Consider the following 17714-nt stretch of genomic DNA (forward strand, 5'->3'; position numbering starts at 1 on the left):
ACCAGGGGTGCTCCTGTTTTTTTTTTCTTTTTTAACTTTGCTGATCCTCCCACCTTCTCCCTTTGCTACCACTCTTGCTGCTCCTGCTAACTAAGGAGGAGGAGAAGGAGGAGGAAGAGGGATGCAGGGAGAGCACACCTTACCTCCCTCCCTTCCTTCCTCACTTTCTTCCTCCCTTTCTCTGTCTCTCCCACTCTTCACTCCACAGCAGCTCTCACCAAAACACCACAACACACCACCACTGTCTCTGGCAGGCTGACACACACTTACACATCCCTGCACACACACACACACACACACACACACACACACACGCACACACACACACACACACACACACACCTATACACATACACACACACACATACACACACGCACACATACACACATTAATCGGCATCCTCAACACAGACTGAGACGCCCTTGGACTGCTGCAGGCGAGGTGAGTGGGTAAATATTTGCAACCTCCTTCTATGTGTGCACGATTGTGTGTGTGTGTGTGAGTGTGTTTAGACTGTGTGAGAGTTTTTCTGAGTTGTGTCTTTTTCATCCTGTGTGTTTTTGTGTGTGATTGTTTGCATGTCTGCATGTGCTGGTTTGCCTCTGGTCTCTGCTCTTTGTGTACAATGTGTGTGTGCATCTAAGTGTGCGCGCGCGCGCGCGTGTGTGTTTATGAGGCACACCAGAGCCAATGAGACTTGTGCTTTGCACCAGACCAAAACAAATCCACAAAATAATGCTGACTCTCTTTCAGAGGAGTGTGTGTGTTTTTGTGCAGGCATGCATGTGTGCGTGTGTTTGTGTGTGAGATCCTGGAGAGGCCCGAGTCTGTCTGGAAACTTGTCAGCTGTTGGGAGATGTGTGTGCGTGTGTGTAAACTGGTGAGGTAGAGGCTAATATTCGTGCCAGTGCTACTTGTCAAAGTGTAGTTTTTTCTCTCTCTTGTGGCTCTAAACTGCTGTAGAGAATTAGAAGAACAAAATCTCCCCACGTCTTGCCTGTTGCATTTCCCTCACAAAAGGTCCTCCTAATAGTTTAGGAAAGTTACATTTAGGTCATTATTAAAGTAACGCTTCAGAAAGTAAGTCACATGTCCAGGCTTTTTGCTGTGTCAGCCTTTAAAACGCCTAAAAAGCACAGACTTGATGGTTTTGCCATTAAAAAAAATGCAGATGAAGAGGTTTGGAATAGTTCATTGTTTAAACTCATAACACCTAACAAACTGCCACTGATCTATTAAATGTTAGGTTTAGACAATGTCTACAGTTTTTTTTAACCTATTGGCCATGCACTTAAAGAAAAATACACAGTAGGGTGATATTTTGTAATTTCTGAAAATATGCTTTCTTTGTGTAACTATAAAATACAAGTCACCATTGTTGATGATCTTAGCACAAGTTTCCAAATTTAACCAAAAACCAAATTTTTTAGAAAATTTAAATGACTTTTGTTGGGAAGAATTATTACTTTGTTGGTCCTCTGATTGCTGAGCGTATTCAAAAACAAAGGCAACTCACTGACTGAGTAGATGACTTATATTTCTAAAAGCTACTGCAGGAGGCCTGGGTTTGAGTTCTGCCCCCTCTCCCCCTTTTCCTGTCTATTCTACTATTCTGTCCAAAATAAAAGTGAAACTGTCCACAAAGAATGACATATTCTGGTGGGGTCATTATCAGAATACAGTTCAAATAGATGAAAGAGGTCTGTAACCAGCCAGCTCCACAGTACAAAGGTTCACGTTACAATAAATTGGACTGAGCTCATAGAGAAACAGAGTTAATTGTCTAGTGAATTCACAGTTTGGAGTGTCGTGCTTCCGGCACGCTGTAAGCAGGCTCCACCCTTGCAACCAAAACAAGTATTGCAAGTAGAGCAAATGTGTCTGAAGTGGACCGCTCCCTGCTGTGAACCACATGCAGAAGGGCAACTTCAGACAGCCTGATTGGTTGGCTGTTATCCACAGTTCTGTATGTGTTTATATATAAATACATGAATGAGCTGCTGATTAGCATTACCCAATCAATTGTTGAGTTCCCTTAATAAGGTTAATATGCTGGCTTTTCACAGATTGTAACTGCTCACAATAACAACAGAATTCACCTTTAGTTCGTGAACAAAGCACTGTTGCGCTTCACCAATGTGATTATCAATCCACACAGATTTAGTCCAAGTGGTCAAAGTGGATTACTGATTGGTTCGAGCACATTCAAAAAACCTGCTTCTTTTCACTGTGAGTGAGTCTAATAAAGATGAATTGAGCGTGGTCCTTTTTCGGGGTAAGCCAGCTCTGAAAAGTGAATAAAGAAATAGGTCAGGGTTCAAGTGTGAGCAATTTAACCCAGTCTCTGTTTGTCCCAGGGGCATCTGAACTCTGCTGACCCATCTTCAGCTTCTCAGACTGCCTTGCTTACTCATCCTTTGCGTCTTCCCTCCTCTCTGTTTCTTTTGCTCACTTATCCATCATTGTTGGCTCTCTTGGTGGCTTTTTTCCTTTATGTATACAAGGGAAGGGCCTGGATCCTGTTTCAGCTTTGCATGCACACTTGAGAAAGGAAAAGAGTTTGGCTCAAGGGGTAAAAGGCAGGAGAATGAATCTTCCTGGAGACAAGCAGACATCCCCAACCGCCCCATACTCCTCCATGACGTTATCCGAGTTTTGGGAAGCAATGACGCACTGGGATTTTTCTGCTCACTTATGTGTCATTGCACTTTTTATGTCAAAAGTATGCCGTTTACATCTAAATTGCATTTACCATTAACTCTAATTTTCTGGGTTCAAATATTGGAGAAGCATTATCCTGTTAACTCTTATGAGTTAGCTGTAAAGTGCGCCACAATTGTCATAAGTTGTGTTGGCTTTCTTGTGAAAAAACACACAATACTTGCAAAATTTTCCAGACTCAGCAGAGAAAACGAACTGTTAATCGCACATTCGGTGCTTCAAGACACTGAAATCTGAATTACTCCTGATGGCCAGACTGGCACCTTTCATGGCAGTTTGCTGTGTGAGAATGAATTTTAAATTACCAAGACAAGTTCCAGTGCAGCCCACAGCACTGATGACTGCAGACAATGGGAACATGATATCAGTATTTCTGATACTCCTTCATCTGCTTCCTAGAGCAGATGAAAGAGTATCAGAAATACCAGGCTCCAATTTGCTACCGAAAAAAAACTTTTTATATTGTACCCACAGATATTGGAGCGAGCTCCAACAATCACACAGTCCAATACGAACTGATGACAGGCAATAATGGCAAAGAAATAGATCAGGTGATGATACAAGGGGAGAAAAAGTGCTCATTGCATCATGGGAAGTCCTCCAGTAGGCTGAGCCTATATAAGTACTATGCAAAAACTAATTTTGATACGGTATGTGTAGATGCAAAACAGAGTTTTCAATTACAATGAGCTTGCATGTCAATATTCAGTATGACCACCTTTATTCTTCAACACAGCCTGAACTCTATTAGGCTCGTTAAGCAGTCTTCAGGAATACTTCTCCAGGATTCTTGAAGGACATTCAAAACTCTTCTTTGGATGTTTGTTTCCTTTTGTTCCATTCTCTGTTAAGATGATCTCACACGGCTTCAATAATGTTGGGATCTGGGCTCAGGAGAGGCCAAACCATGACTGCTAGGATTCCACTTTTTTTCTGTCTCAGTATGACTTTGCAGGATTGGTAGCGTGTTTGGGATCATGCTGAAAAATGGAGCCGGATGATATTGCATGGTGGACCAAAATCTGATGGTACTTTTCTCTGTTCATAATTCCATCAATTTTGACAAAATCCCCCAACACCAAAGGTAACCTCAAACTATGACAGAGCCTTCTTGATGTATGCTCAATCGTCCAGGTAAGGAAATACCTAAAAAGTAGATTCTGTTCATCTGGACTTAGTATTTTCAGTTGGGCGACACGTTTTCACCACCCATCCATAGCAGAGCCTGCACTGTGTTTTACAGATGACAGGGACCTTCACTTTTCATGGATACTGATGACTGGATTGCAGGATTTTTTTTTCCTATTTATTAATAACATGACTTTCAGATACTGTTTACCTGCTAAAGCTAGCTTTTGCTTCTTTAGGCCTGCCACATCTTATTTTGTCCTCCACTGATCCAGTTTCCTCACATTTTTTAAGGACACACTATGCCAAGTTTGAACTCGACACTGGTTCATCCCTTGAGTTAGGTGTCTTCACGGGTCAGTGTTAAGAGTCTACTCTGATGTTCAGAAACAAGAACTGGGATGACAAAGAGTGCAGACAATGTCCAAAAACAACTTTGAAAAACCTTCAGAAAGCCTGGAGAACCATTGCTCAAGAACCGAAATTTGCATTTGCACAGCGCTGTAGTAGAATACCTAAAGGATACTTCAAGGTCATCTGATCATAACTATAAGCATTATCAAAAAAGAAAATTTGAAATCTAATTCTAAAAGTAGAGAGGGAGATTGTTGGGCGAGTTTGACAGGCTCATTCAGTATTTCAGAAGACAGCGTTATCATTTATGGAAGATCATAGACAGAGTCCTCGTAAAACCAGTGTGTAACATATATCTCATTGGTATTAACCCTGTAAAACCGGTCGGAGCGGGCACGCTCCGTTTTGCGCAACTACTTTTAAATCCTTGTAGAACTGCAACCACGTAAGCTAGCGCAATAATTTTTTTGGCATATGAAACTGGAGGACTTGTACTTACATCTTATGCCATCAGCTGTTTGTAGCACTTCCGACGTTAGAATAGACGTCAGCGTGAATTATCGTGTGTCCGCCATTACCTGCCCGAAACCGGAAGTGACGTCATTTTCGCGAAAATGTAGTTTTTTACCATCAGGGCCTCATGAGCCTATACTGGTGTTTTTAAAAGTTATGTTTGACTTTATGACTTTCTGTGTCGTTTCTGGGATGCTTAGGACTCATATTGCACTGCTGGAAATAGTTTATTTTGATGCATATGCTGCTTTTTTGCAAATTTGCATTATAATATTTATTTTCGTTTTTCCTGCAGGATATAAAAATTGGTGTATTTCAAAAATAAAACTATGAAGACACTCAAAATAAATTTCCTGTGGTGGAAAACTATTTTGTGCAACTTTTTGTATTTACAGTTTTGAGGGATAAGCCTCTTAAATTTCTCTAACTAGAAATATATGTTAAAAACACAAAAACGATTTTTAATTTTTTGGTAGTTTATTGCACTTTCTTGCAATTCATGTAATTACTATGCACTTAATGCATACATATTATTACAATTTGGGCTATAATGGTTGTATTGATGTATAGCTCCCAAAAATGTCACTACAGCATGTAAAAATATAATATAAGCTCTGGCGGACTTGGTTCTATGGTAGGTCTTAAAGGGTTAACAGAAGAATAGCTTTCAAACACAATGTAAACAATACGTAGTAAATTATTCGGTTATTTTCTGTCCAACTGCATAACTGTATCCATCTCCACTAGAAGACTTTCAGCATTATATACATATTACACGTGGCCACCAGAGACTGGAAGGCCTCCAGTATTAGATAATAAAAATCAAGTATTGGTCTGATATATTGTTTGATATGTCAGACCCGGTCTTATTCAGTCCAACCTCTCAGGGGACAGACAGAATACTGCTGTCTGTCTATCTGCTGAGGCTGCCAGTGCTACATAAACAAAACGGCAAGGCGAGGGGCCCCAGGGGGCCTTCAGGGTGGGGACGGCTCAGGGGTGAGGGAGGGAGAGTCAGAGAGGATGAGGGACTGTTTACTTTTGTCTTATGCCTGGCCGCCTGGGAAACGACAGCGGAGGAAAGAAGGAAAGAGGAAGACTGTGTCTGGATTGTGTGTGTGTGTGTTTATTTCTCTCCAGGTAGAAGGTATTCCTTCTACCAGGACCAGATGTGTTTAGTTGTAATAGTGCCTATGACTTATGATGCAGTTTACAGTGTATTTAAACTGAATTTTAGGGTAACATTTCTGCACGTAATATACTTGTAAGGACCAAGAAAGATGCAAAAAAGAGGATACTGTCACTAATGAAACCTTTGTGAATACATTTTTAACTTTTGCACACGACTGTATGACGAAGAATTACAGAAACATTAAATCTGACAGTGAGTGATCATATTTTTTAAGCGTTTTTGAGTCGCGGAGCATCGACTATGGTGTTTTAGACGGCTGGGCAGGTGTGAGGAGGAGCAGACAGATCAATAAGTAAAAACATCAATGCCTTATTGTTATTTCATCGAAATGATTTGGGGAATGAACAGCCTCTTTGTCAGTCGTGCAATGCCTGGAGACCTTAAGGCTGTCCTCCCTCCTGTGTAAACGTCACACTCTGTCCGTGCTGGCGTAGTCTTCCAGATCAACCTCAGCTAATAGAAACATCTGGGCCTAGTCTAGGCTACTTTTGACACTGAGAGCTCAATTATTAGACTGGCAAATGTTGTGGCCCAGACGTCATTAGGTGGGGCCTGCGGTGATATAACGCGTACCTGTGGCTAAGTTAAATCCGCCAAACTCTCCCTAATTCAACACCGTCTGTGGCTCATCGAAAACTGTGGGCCACACTTGGAAACGTCGGAAAAGGAGTTGAAATGATTTCCTCAACAAGTGTCAGATATGGCTAATAGCTGACACCATGATAATTACAATAGCAGACCATCCAAAGTAGCACCAACTTTTGACATGTTGGTGATTTACTTTCTCAAAAGAGCAATTAGGGTTAAAATTAAAATGCACTTGGGTGTAGGTTAATATCATTGTGCAAATATGCGTAAGCAGCAAAGAAGGAAAGTTGGAGAAAGTGATTGACTGTGTGTGTTTGAGTGCGTAGATGTATGCCATGATGTCTGCATACCTGTACGTGCACAATACTCAGTGTGCATGCGTCTAAGTGTGTGTGTACAGAGTCACGAACTGGCTGAGTGTATGCACATGTGTGGCTGCGTCTGACTGTATGTGTGTTTGGCAGCTGGCCGGGCTCCAGCTGCGTCTGGTTGGATAATGAAGTCCAGGTGCTGCTGTGCCTGCTTTAAGACACCTGTCACCAATATTTAGTGCCAGAGAAAGCCAGACTGCAAACAGGGGCGAGACGAGCTCCTTGCTTATTTTAACAAGGCTGCCTAACTGGACCTGAGGAGACAGGATGTACTATGAGATCTTTCCTAGAAGCTCAATGTGTATATGAACGTATACGTCTGCATATGCGTCTCCGGAGCTCATTTAACTCCGTCTGCTACAATTCACATTGGTTCCCTGAAATTTAGCCTCAAAAGAAACAAGATTTTCAAGATTACAAAATAAAATGAAATAAATGAAAATATATTTGGATCATTTGTTATGGAATAAACATAATTTTAGGATTTTAAATTAAGGGAGAGAAAACGTTGTATCGCTGAAAACTGCTGTTCACAAACGCTGTCCATCTAATCTGACTGAGCTGGCGCTGTTTTGCAAAGAAGAATGGGCAAAGATTTCAGTCTCTAGATGTGCAAAGCTGGTAGAGACATACCCTAAAAGACTGGCAGCTGTAATTGCAGCCACAGGTGGATCTATAAAGTATTGACTCAGGGGGCTGAATAATTACGCACCACTAATTACCACTTTTCAGTTATTTATTTGTAAAAAATGTTTGGAATCATGTAGGATTTTCGTTCCACTTCTCACGTGTACACCACTTTGTATTGGTCTTTCACGTGGAATTCCAATAAAATTGATTCATGTTTATGGCTGTAATGTGACAAAATGTGGAAAAGTTCAAGGGGGCCGAATACTTTTGCAAGACACTGTAGTATCTCAAAAGTCGGAAGCCATGACTCCAGCTGGAAAGGAGTTGATTGCCTACTCTTGGTTGGGAATACGTTTCTGCTCAGTCGAGGAAGGTGTTGTTTACAAATGAGGAAAGAGTGGAACAGGACAGACTAACGGATGGAAAGAGCCAAAAGTGGTGCGAATGCTGTGCCGGTCTGGTAGTGAGGAGAAACCTGAGCGGAAAGTGAAGTTGTTGACATACTCTGCGATAAATGTTCCTACCTTCACTTCCCCACTGGAGCTGAGGTCATTTACCAAAAAAGGGGAGATCTTGCACAGAAGAGGCACAAATGAGTTGCCTCTGTAGTGTGGGTGGACTCTGCCTTAGAAATAGAGTGAGGAATTAAGTGATTCAGGACTAGTTCAGAATAGAGCTGCGGCTCCTCTACAAGTGAAGGAGGTGGTTTGGGAACTTCATTTGGTCTGTCTCTTGAACACCTCTTAGGTGAGGTATTTCAGGCAGTATTTGATCATTCTGGTACGTAGCAGGTAGGTGTTTGTGTTTTATACTTGGTAACAATGTTGCTAGCCTAACCCAACATGGTGATTGCGTCAAAATTGACAAGTCAAAACAACATAACGAACAAATCAAATGTTATGGTGACTGTGGTTATTGATGTTTTTATCTCTACACACACCCTCTCATGGACGGTCTTTATCCTTCAAGCTCAAGTCCTCTATCAGAAGCCTGGGAGATTGAGGGTCCTGCGCATCACATGTTCCTCAGTGTGTGCTCTTTTGGACAGATATCTCAGATGTTGCTCCTCGGATCTGCTGGAGACACTTGCTAAGTTTGGCACTTGTGGGCTGGGCTGGCCCCAACTGGGACCACTGTTACCTTTACCCTCCATATCTCTATATCTTAGTACCAACGGCTGAGCTGTCTCACCCCTTGGTACTCCTAAAACTTTGCATGTTTCTTCTTCTTCCTGATGTGGCTATTACCTGGTGTAGCTACATCTATCAGTGTGGCCGTTTCCTCTGCTTGTCCACCACTGCTCGGTTAGCCAACAGTTTGTTGTCTGTCTGTGGAAGTCCGACAGGATCTTAGTTCAGTCATTCTTAACCGCCCTAAGGAATGTGTCCCATTTTGACATGGAGACTTACAGGCCACATACGGCACACATGTTCCTGTATGCTATGCCAGCCACTTAGTTATGGAGTTTTATGCCTTGCATTTGTCCAGGAACTGGTAGGATTTCTCAATGTCAGCCACTTCTTGTATCTGGCGGTGGTACATGCCATGCATGGGCTTGCTGATGCTGTTCCCAGCTACTTGTAGCAGTCCTTGATGTCTGCAATTTTCCCTTCTGGTAGTTCAAGCTCCTGAGTTCTGATTACCTTCCCTCTCTTTGTTAATATCCAACAACACTTCTCCAATCCGAATGAAATTCCGATGTCATTGCTTTATGTCCTAGTAATGTGGATGAGTAAATTGATGTCTCATTCACTCTTGGCATGCAGCTTGATGTCATCCATGTAGAGGAGGTAGCTGATGATTGCTCTATTCCATAGTCTGTATCTGTAGCCAGTCTTGATCTCACTTAGGGGGTTCAGAGCTTTGGAGAAGAGCAATGGGGACAGAGCATTTCCTTGGTAGATCCCACACTACATGGTGACTTGTGCTATAGATTTGAAGTTGTCTAGTGTTGTACGCAACATCCCCATTGAATTCCTGATGAAGGCTCTTAGGGTAATGTTGATCTTGTATAGCTCTAGGCATTCCAGGGTCAATGTGTGGGCTCACTAGGTGGTGTGCCTAGTGAGCCTAGTCTTGCAATCTTGAGCGACTGTTCTGTCTACCAGTAGCTGGTGTTTTGGCTGAGGTGGGTTTTGGCTGATAGTTGGATGGGACTGGTCCCTTCTGGGGATCCTTGGTGATCTGTCCGGCCTTCTGTTAGCCATTCCAGGTGTCTCTCGTTGATTAGTAACTGGTTTATTTATGTGGCCTGATGCTTATGGAGTACAGTCAGCTTCTTCAGCCAGTGGGTGTGAATCATGTCGGGGCCTGGTGCTGTCCAGTTCTTCATACTGGAGACCCTTTCTCGGATGTCTGCCACTATTATGGTTACTGGCTCATGTGTTGTGTCCTTCTACCAGTTGCTCTTCCAGTATTGCTCAAGCAACTGGTCAAGGCTGTGAGTCTTTGCTTGGCAGTTTCCAAGGCCTCAGGTATGGGCAGCTTGCTGAACCCCTTTTTTCATTGCACCTTTCTGCAGCTTACTCACTAATGTAACTATCCTTCCTCCAAATTCTCCTGTATCTTTTCTTGTGAAAAATGTAGCTAAGTGATGATAGTCTTCAAATAAAATGTATATGCTCTTGAATCAGCACTACAGTTTGGTATGATAAAAGTAATCGGCAAACAGTGCTAAGTTAAAGGTATGTGGCTGCAATGTTCGAATGAACAAAAGAAAACTGGGATATGTTGCAGGAATTAATTTCCGTGCATTGAAACAGGAGCATTTACCTCTTCTGTGTCCCTTTCAACAATTAAGTATTCACTCTTACACTCCTCAAACTCATATATACAACTGCAGAGTCCTTTGAGTACCCTCCTTTTCCTGTATGTCTGTACATGTTTATGTTAGCCTCTACATACAGACATCTACATTTCCTTATAGTCTGAACAGCTGAACAAAGACCTACCTGTGTAAAGTCCTAGGAAACTTACCTTCATCCTTCCAGCACATCGGGACTTGTTTAAGTTTTACATTGGCCTCTGTGCTGTCCAACTCCCGTCTCCCACACCTGTGGCCCTGAACAGCCTGTCTGTGCCACCCTCCACCTGCCAACGCTAGTCTCCACAGACTGCCAACACATTTGGATACCCACAGCTGGTACACCGAAACCAGCGTGCATTATCTGAGAAAATGCTCTTTACTTGCCATTGTTTTGTCTGCATTTGTCTGATGTCCTCAGAAACCTGACTGTGCATCACGTACTGGGTTATTCAAAGCAGACTTCACCTGATGCAGATGATCTTTTAGATACTTTAACACAGTTAAGAAAATAATGGAAGTTAACCTTTAACTCTGTTTAGTTCATTAAAAAATGAGTCCTATAGAAATTATAGAAAGTTATGAAAACAGCCTGAAACATCTTGAGAAAGATGACAGCACAGGTTAATCCTGTCCTCTCCAGTGGTAAGACTCATCTTGCGTAATGCTCTAATTGAAACTAAATAATCATGAAGTAATTAAAAAAACTGATGGGATTTTTTTTGTAGCTGTTTTATGTTAAAAAATCAAATCTAACTCTTTCAGTTCTTGAGGCCGATGAATGATTTGTGACTTTTGATGATCCCCCTTTTGTCTTTTGCGTGACGTCTTGTTTTTATGTTACACTAAAATAATAATATGTGTTCCTCTTGAAGTGTGTTATTCTCATGGCTGGGTATCGCAACGGTAATTTTTCTCTACAGTGGAAACGATCCCGTGATCATCCTTCACTGCTGATCTATGTTTGCATCCAGGCAGTTTTGTATTACAGAGGTCATTCTAGAATTACTGATTTGACCTCGCTCAATGTAACTCTAACCCTACTACTAAAGGAAACAATTTTATTTGCACTGAGATCACCTTTGCAAATGCAACATTTTAAATCAACTCCAGGACCTTTTACCTCCGTAGCTGCTTCATTATGTAACCGTATTTCTTGAATTGGCATAAATATTTCTAATCATCGAATAGGACTGCCACAATGAAATCTTTGCAAGATCTTCACTTTTTAAAATAGGATTGACAGAATATTTTAGTGCCAGTGGTGCTCTTCTGCACATTGTTGCGTGTCTGTTGTGTGTCTGCTGTTTGACACCATGTTTGAAAGCAATTATGTGATTTCTTGTAAAACACCCTCCACTCTCTGCAAAGGTAAAAGGCAGCAGCAGCACTTATGTTCAGCTAAACAACTACAGATGTGAGAGGTGAGGGCTTTCACTGCAGAGTTAGAAAGGAAATATTATGACCACAAATGTGTCCCACTTCAAACCCTTCTGAGAGTCTGGAAGCTGAGAAGCCTCAATTTAGAGTGAAAAAACACCCACACGTCTCAGCATCCATAGCTCGCCTAAGTGGTTGGCCACAAGAAGTCATTAGCGGTCATCAGATTTCCCTTCAAACTCTTCCACCTTTGTTAAACACACATCTCTGGCTGCTTCCATTCAGAGACAGGTTTTTACCCAAATACCCTTCATTAATCACAGCATCGGGGCTGCTGTCTCATAAACCTCAAGATATTTTTGTTGACATTTAAAACGTATTTTTCTTTCTTTTATCCTTTCCTCTCTCTCATTCATCAGGATGAGGGTGTGGTCATGGGAACAGTGTGGGGAGACAGGCGTGGTTCTGCTGGGCTTCCTGACGCTGACGATGTGTTTGGGAAACCTGTCCACCAGGGGGCTGCAGGTACACAGCAAACAGGAAAACACTCTTCCTCTGTTACAGGGAAACCTTACACTCGGATAAACTCAAGCACATTTTGTCTAGCAAGAACTTTAGGGCTCTCGGAGATGGATGAGGCGTAGTCCTAGACCAAAGAGGACTCTGTTTATACGGTCTGCCTCTGCTGCAGTGACTGAGTGAGCACTGTAACACTGCATATGAAGGCAAGATTGTCAGTAGAACTACAACTAGTAAATGTTCAGTCTTCAGAAACATTACTCATACTTCAGGGGGAATAAACATCACTGTACTGAATGCTCATGTCTTGATGTGGTAACTAAAACCTGTTAAAACAGGTACAAATTATTTTATGTGTTGGATCTGGTGATTTAGAACCTTCAACATGTGCTGAACAATAAGCCTGACACATAGGAAGCAAAATCAGTTTGAGGATGAATGATGGATGGTCATATGATATCTCTAAGGGAGATGAGAAAATAGAACTTTTAGTTGGCGAATTTGTGTTTATACAAAGTAGAAACCTCATGGGCAGAAATTAAGCTGACGTAGAAGTGTCAAAAAGTGCATTACCCCCAGTGGCCACTTGAGGGTGTCTCAAATCCAAGTCAGTCACTGTAGATGTCCACGTTAAAACGAAAAACTTTGCAGCACTGAAATGCATGTTTACAGTCAGGTACAAAGAACAGCTTTGATCTCGATGACTTTTAGCTTAATAAAAATTATACAGGGGTGAATTTTTAAAAAAAATCTAAATCTTGAGATTTCGGCTCTGATTGAGACAGGCAGCTGTAGCCTAACCTCCTCTAATAAGAGTCACTAAACAGGACATGCTGTGTGGTGCAGACTGTCCAGTAAGTTTCTCCTAATTTTGAATATAGCTTTTTAATCAAGCTTTCTGGGGTGAACTGACAACCAAATATGGTAACTTTGGGCTCCAAGAAACAACATAGCAACAGTGAAAGAGGCTTCAAAATGACCACAGTGGCCAGGTCCATCTATGGCGTGTACTTCATATTTGACATAATTCATTATAGAACAAAGCTTACGCTTTTCATTATAGTATGAGCTTTTTGCAACTCCTAAAGAAACTACATTAGTAAGTACATAGAATTAGCCTTTAAAATATGATATTGGGGTTTTAAAAAATAATTATGAACTCAATTTGAATGATCAGATTTCTGATAAACAATATTCCTCCCCAGAAATAAAGCCACTAAAAGTAAAACCATGACATCGTGTTTAAACTGAAAACAGTCTTTATGACCAGTTAAGTTAATGTAGGCTCATGTGCACCATATACATGCTATATGTCCACTGTACATGAACCATTGCTATCAGTCATGAGTAGTCACATTAAACAAGCCTGGTGTCAGAGGTAGCGTACTGTAAAATGCCATGTTCAAACTAAATTGATCTTAATAGGATGGCCAGACTGAGAAATATCACTTCTTTCTCTGAGAGCGAAAATTAAAGAGTGACAGAATGCACCAACAAAGCAAAATAAATCAATTTAAACCAAATGAGCTGAAACTAAAAGACATAAAAGTCTAAAATACCAAATACTCAGTAATTTAAGCAGGTTGGTGAACGGCTGTAAAACTGATCTCTCAGCCCACCGATCAATGACTCTTCTCAGCTCCCTCTACTCTAACTCTTGCCCATCTCCCATTCTCTTTCACATACGCTGAGTGTCTGGTATTTCCAGTGTCTCTCACTCTCTCTCTCTCTCCCACAGCTGCTCCATCTCACACCTTTTCAAGGTGCTCAGCGCACATTCCAGCGGTCACTCTGATAAATCTGTCTGAATAAAAGGCGACACAGCCACCGGCCTTAGTTAATGCTGCTGGTGCACACCAGGAATGTGTGAAACGCTGAACGTCTTCACGAGCCAAAGCCTCAGCACAAAACACTCTGACGATCATTTAGCGTGATTCTGCTCGACTGTGACGCACGCTGCTGTGCTAACTCTGTTTTTGTACCACTAGCATTAATGCTATGACAGCTGCAAATGCTGCTTCTGCTTTTTCTGCCACTTTTGCTTGTGTCAATATTCCACAGCGAGTGCTAGCACTAGTGGCAGATGCCCAGAATATCAAAAGGTTTAGCAAATTATTAGCCCATTAACCTACAGTGAAGCTTACTTGATCATGTCAGTTTTAGAGTACAATCAGGAATTTGCAATTCTGAGCTAAATGCAACAAATGAAATGCCCCCTTTTATGGATTGAAATTTGCATGTTTTAAATGAACTTGATAATGTGACTTCCTGTGCTGCAAAGAAAGTTTGATCAAATATTTACAAATTCGAAAGTTTACAGTTAGAGAAGATATGAGTATATAGTAGTAAATGGGAGGTTATTCTCCTGCTAGGCCAAGTTCATCAAGGCTACAATCCATCTTTGGTTCACTGGAGAGGAACCCAAATGGCACTGAGGAAGACCTCGGCCAGCTGCTTTGTAAAACAGTTTTTAAAATAAAAACCATATGGCATCTTTAAGAGTATTAACACGAAATAAAGGCACTACTACATTGGCAGGTTTAGCAGTGTTTGTTTATTTTGTATGTGTAGTAAAGTTTGTGTGTGTGTGTGTGTGTGTAGGAGGACGGAGTGGCCTCCAACAGTCTGGAGGAGCAGCTCGAGGTGACCACGTACTGGTGGGGGGAATGGGCCAAGTGGACAGCGTGCACTCGTACCTGTGGAGGAGGAGTGATGTCACAGGAGCGTCACTGCCTCAAACAGAGGTCAGTCAGTCTGCACCAGACGACAAGCTAAAATATCCCAGAAATGGACACATCTCCAACCCTGTTTAATACTGTTCGTGGTATTTTACATACAGTCAGCGGTTCAAGTGGGATTTGGCCTAAGATCACAGCAGAGGGGGAAATTACTTGCCTCCAATAAACTTCCAAATTTTTCTACTGTGAGCTCCAGTTGATTTTTCTCTGTAGGCAGACTGTCCTATAAGATGCTCTTTGTGACTGTAGACATTTCACTTCTCATCTGAGAAGCTTGTTCAGAAGAAGCTTGTTCAGAGTCGGAGTGCCCCCTCTGAACAAGCTTCATCTGAAGAGGGACAAAGGACCCCCTGATGATCCTCTACCTAATCACATGAGCCAAGGTGTGAAAACTGGTGTAGCTCACAATCAGCCAAGGTTTTGGGTGAGCTCATTGTGAAACCTGGACCCACCCTATCATGTGATTTCCTGAGGTCAGATGGCCCAAGATGTGAGTGGGCGTTAAGGCGTCTGGGAAGGGATCTCAAAACTGGATTATAGATGGCAGACAGTTGGTGTCGTAAACCACCACCTCTGTTCAAAGATGGTCACTCACAGTGGACATAAATGGCTTCTTTCACTCCTCTTTCAAACCATCTGTCCTCTCTGTCCAAAATGTGAACATTGGCATCCTTGAAAGAGTGACCTTTGTCCTTTAGATGCAGATAGACCGCTGAGTCTTGTCCCGTGGAGGCGGCTCTTCTATGTTGTGCCATGCGTTTATGAAGTGGCTGTTTGGTCTCTCCAATGTAGAGGTCTGGGCATTCCTCACTGCACTGTACAGCAAACACCACATTGTTAAGTTTGTGTTTTGGATTTTTGTCTTTGGGATGAACCAGTTTTTGTGTGAGCATGTTGTTGGGTCTGAAATGCACCGGGATGTCGTGCTTTCTGATACACCAGCTACATAGAGGATGACAATGTTGTTGCGTTTGTTTTTCCATTCCTCCCTAGCTGGTGTCTGATCTTCTTTTCTGTGCCTCTTTGCTGACTTGATGAAACTCCAATTAGCCCAATCCTAATTGGGCTTTTATCAAATCAGCAAAGATGCACATGAAGCAAAGATGCAGATCAACTTATTTTTAGACTCTCGTGCTTTAATGGCAGTAACAGGAAAGCATTAAAGTACATATCCATGCAAAAAGCAACACAACCGTCACACAAAAGCCAAAAAAACCCCAAACACCACTAATTTCAAATTCCCTTTTCAGATCCCGGACGAGCCCCCACTTGTTACGTTCCCCTGAGGGGTCTAGGTGGTGAGGGGGAAGTAACAAAAAGTGTCCGGGTCTGGAAAAAGAGTCAAGGAGGCAAAAGGGTTAAATTAAATAGTTTTATTAAAGTAGCTCAACTAAAAGAGACGGACAAGCCGCTATCACCATTTAAGGAAAACAAACAAAACTCAAGCGTTGGTCAATAAAGTAAAAAGTAAGTCAAAAAGAGAGCAGCTCACTAGCTGCAACCACACAAACACACAGCTCACTAGCTGCAACCACACTAATGGCACTCTGGCCCAGAGCTCACCTTTCCCTGGGATTAAATACTTTTAATTACTGACGAGAGTCAGCTGTGTAAAAGGGAAAGGTGGCACCTCAGGCAGAAGCGATTGAAGGACACTCCCACACAGGCACCTTCAGGAGGAGGCCCTGCTAGGGCCGTAACACATTAACAGTAATGTGTGCCAGTTGTGCATGTTCTAATTCAATGAGCTCACAGTAAAATGTAGGAAATTTGAGAAGAGGAAACAGAAACTATAACTTCTGGCTGAAAATGCCTCCTTCGTGCCAGAGGTGAGAGGCGAATGGCCAGACTGCTTTGAAGTGATAGGAAGGCAACAGTAACTCAACACAACAAAGCTATGAAGAAGAGCATATCTGAATGCACACTTGTTGTACCTTGAAGCAGATGAGCTACAGCAGCAGAGGACCACACCAGGTGCCACTCCTGTCAGCTAAAAACAGGAAACTAGAAAAACGTTCACTTTTTTGAGCGCTTGGGTGAGAATTTGGCACAACCAACACAGAAGCATTCAACCATCCTGTCTTCTTGTTAGTAGTAAGTCAGATTTCTAGTGATGGTTCAGTTATGTGGGGGATATTTTGTTCCCCTTAATATCAACTAAGCATCATTTAAAATCGTATAGTCTGAATATTGTTGCTGATAACTTGCCATGTCACAAAGCTCAAATCATCTCAAACTGCTTTCCTGAACAGGAGAATGTGCTTACCGTACTCAAATGACTTCCAGAGTCACCAGATCTCACTCCAATAGAGCACATTTGAGATGTGGTGCAATGAAACATTCACATCTTGGATCTGCTCTCAACAAATATGAAGCTATTCTTTGATGCTACCATATCAATATGGGCCCAAATCTCTTCCCCACCAAGGTGTACCCAATGAAGTGTATATACTCCAATAAAAGACCTACATAGGTTCATATTGAGTAGGACCTGACAGTCAACAGTTTCAATGCTACCTACTATATAGTCTCTCAGTTTAGAGTGATAAGTTTGGGGTGAAATGTACTTATGCTTAGCTAACAGACATGAACAATGCTGATATATTTCTACTGTGTTTTCTACTCAGTATGATTTTTATTGCCTTATTTTTTTTCATTCAATGTTTGTTTTCGGTCCAAAGAAAGAAAGCTGCTGCTGGGAAGGACAACATGACCTGTACGGGAACTGCTAAGAAATATCATCTCTGCAACACCAAAGTGAGTCACACACTTCCAG

General features: G+C 41.9%; 1 protein-coding gene across 1 annotated transcript in view; it reads left to right on the top strand.

Annotated features, from left to right (window-relative positions):
- The first annotated feature begins 203 nt into the window (after positions 1-203).
- adamtsl2 (ADAMTS like 2) overlaps positions 204-17714 on the top strand; it is a 36246-nt gene continuing 18735 nt past the window's right edge. Inside the window, exons 1-4 of the mRNA XM_087849440.1 lie at positions 204-442; positions 12101-12206; positions 14802-14944; positions 17620-17695. Of these exons, the coding sequence (XP_087705566.1) occupies positions 12102-12206; positions 14802-14944; positions 17620-17695 (324 nt within the window). The 5' untranslated portion in view covers positions 204-442; position 12101. The remainder of the gene's footprint in view (positions 443-12100; positions 12207-14801; positions 14945-17619; positions 17696-17714) is intronic.

The sequence above is a fragment of the Neolamprologus brichardi genome, chromosome 12 (genome assembly GCF_056152115.1).
Source record: "Neolamprologus brichardi isolate AB-2024 chromosome 12, ASM5615211v1, whole genome shotgun sequence".
In the NCBI taxonomy this organism is placed as follows: Eukaryota; Metazoa; Chordata; class Actinopteri; order Cichliformes; family Cichlidae; genus Neolamprologus; species Neolamprologus brichardi.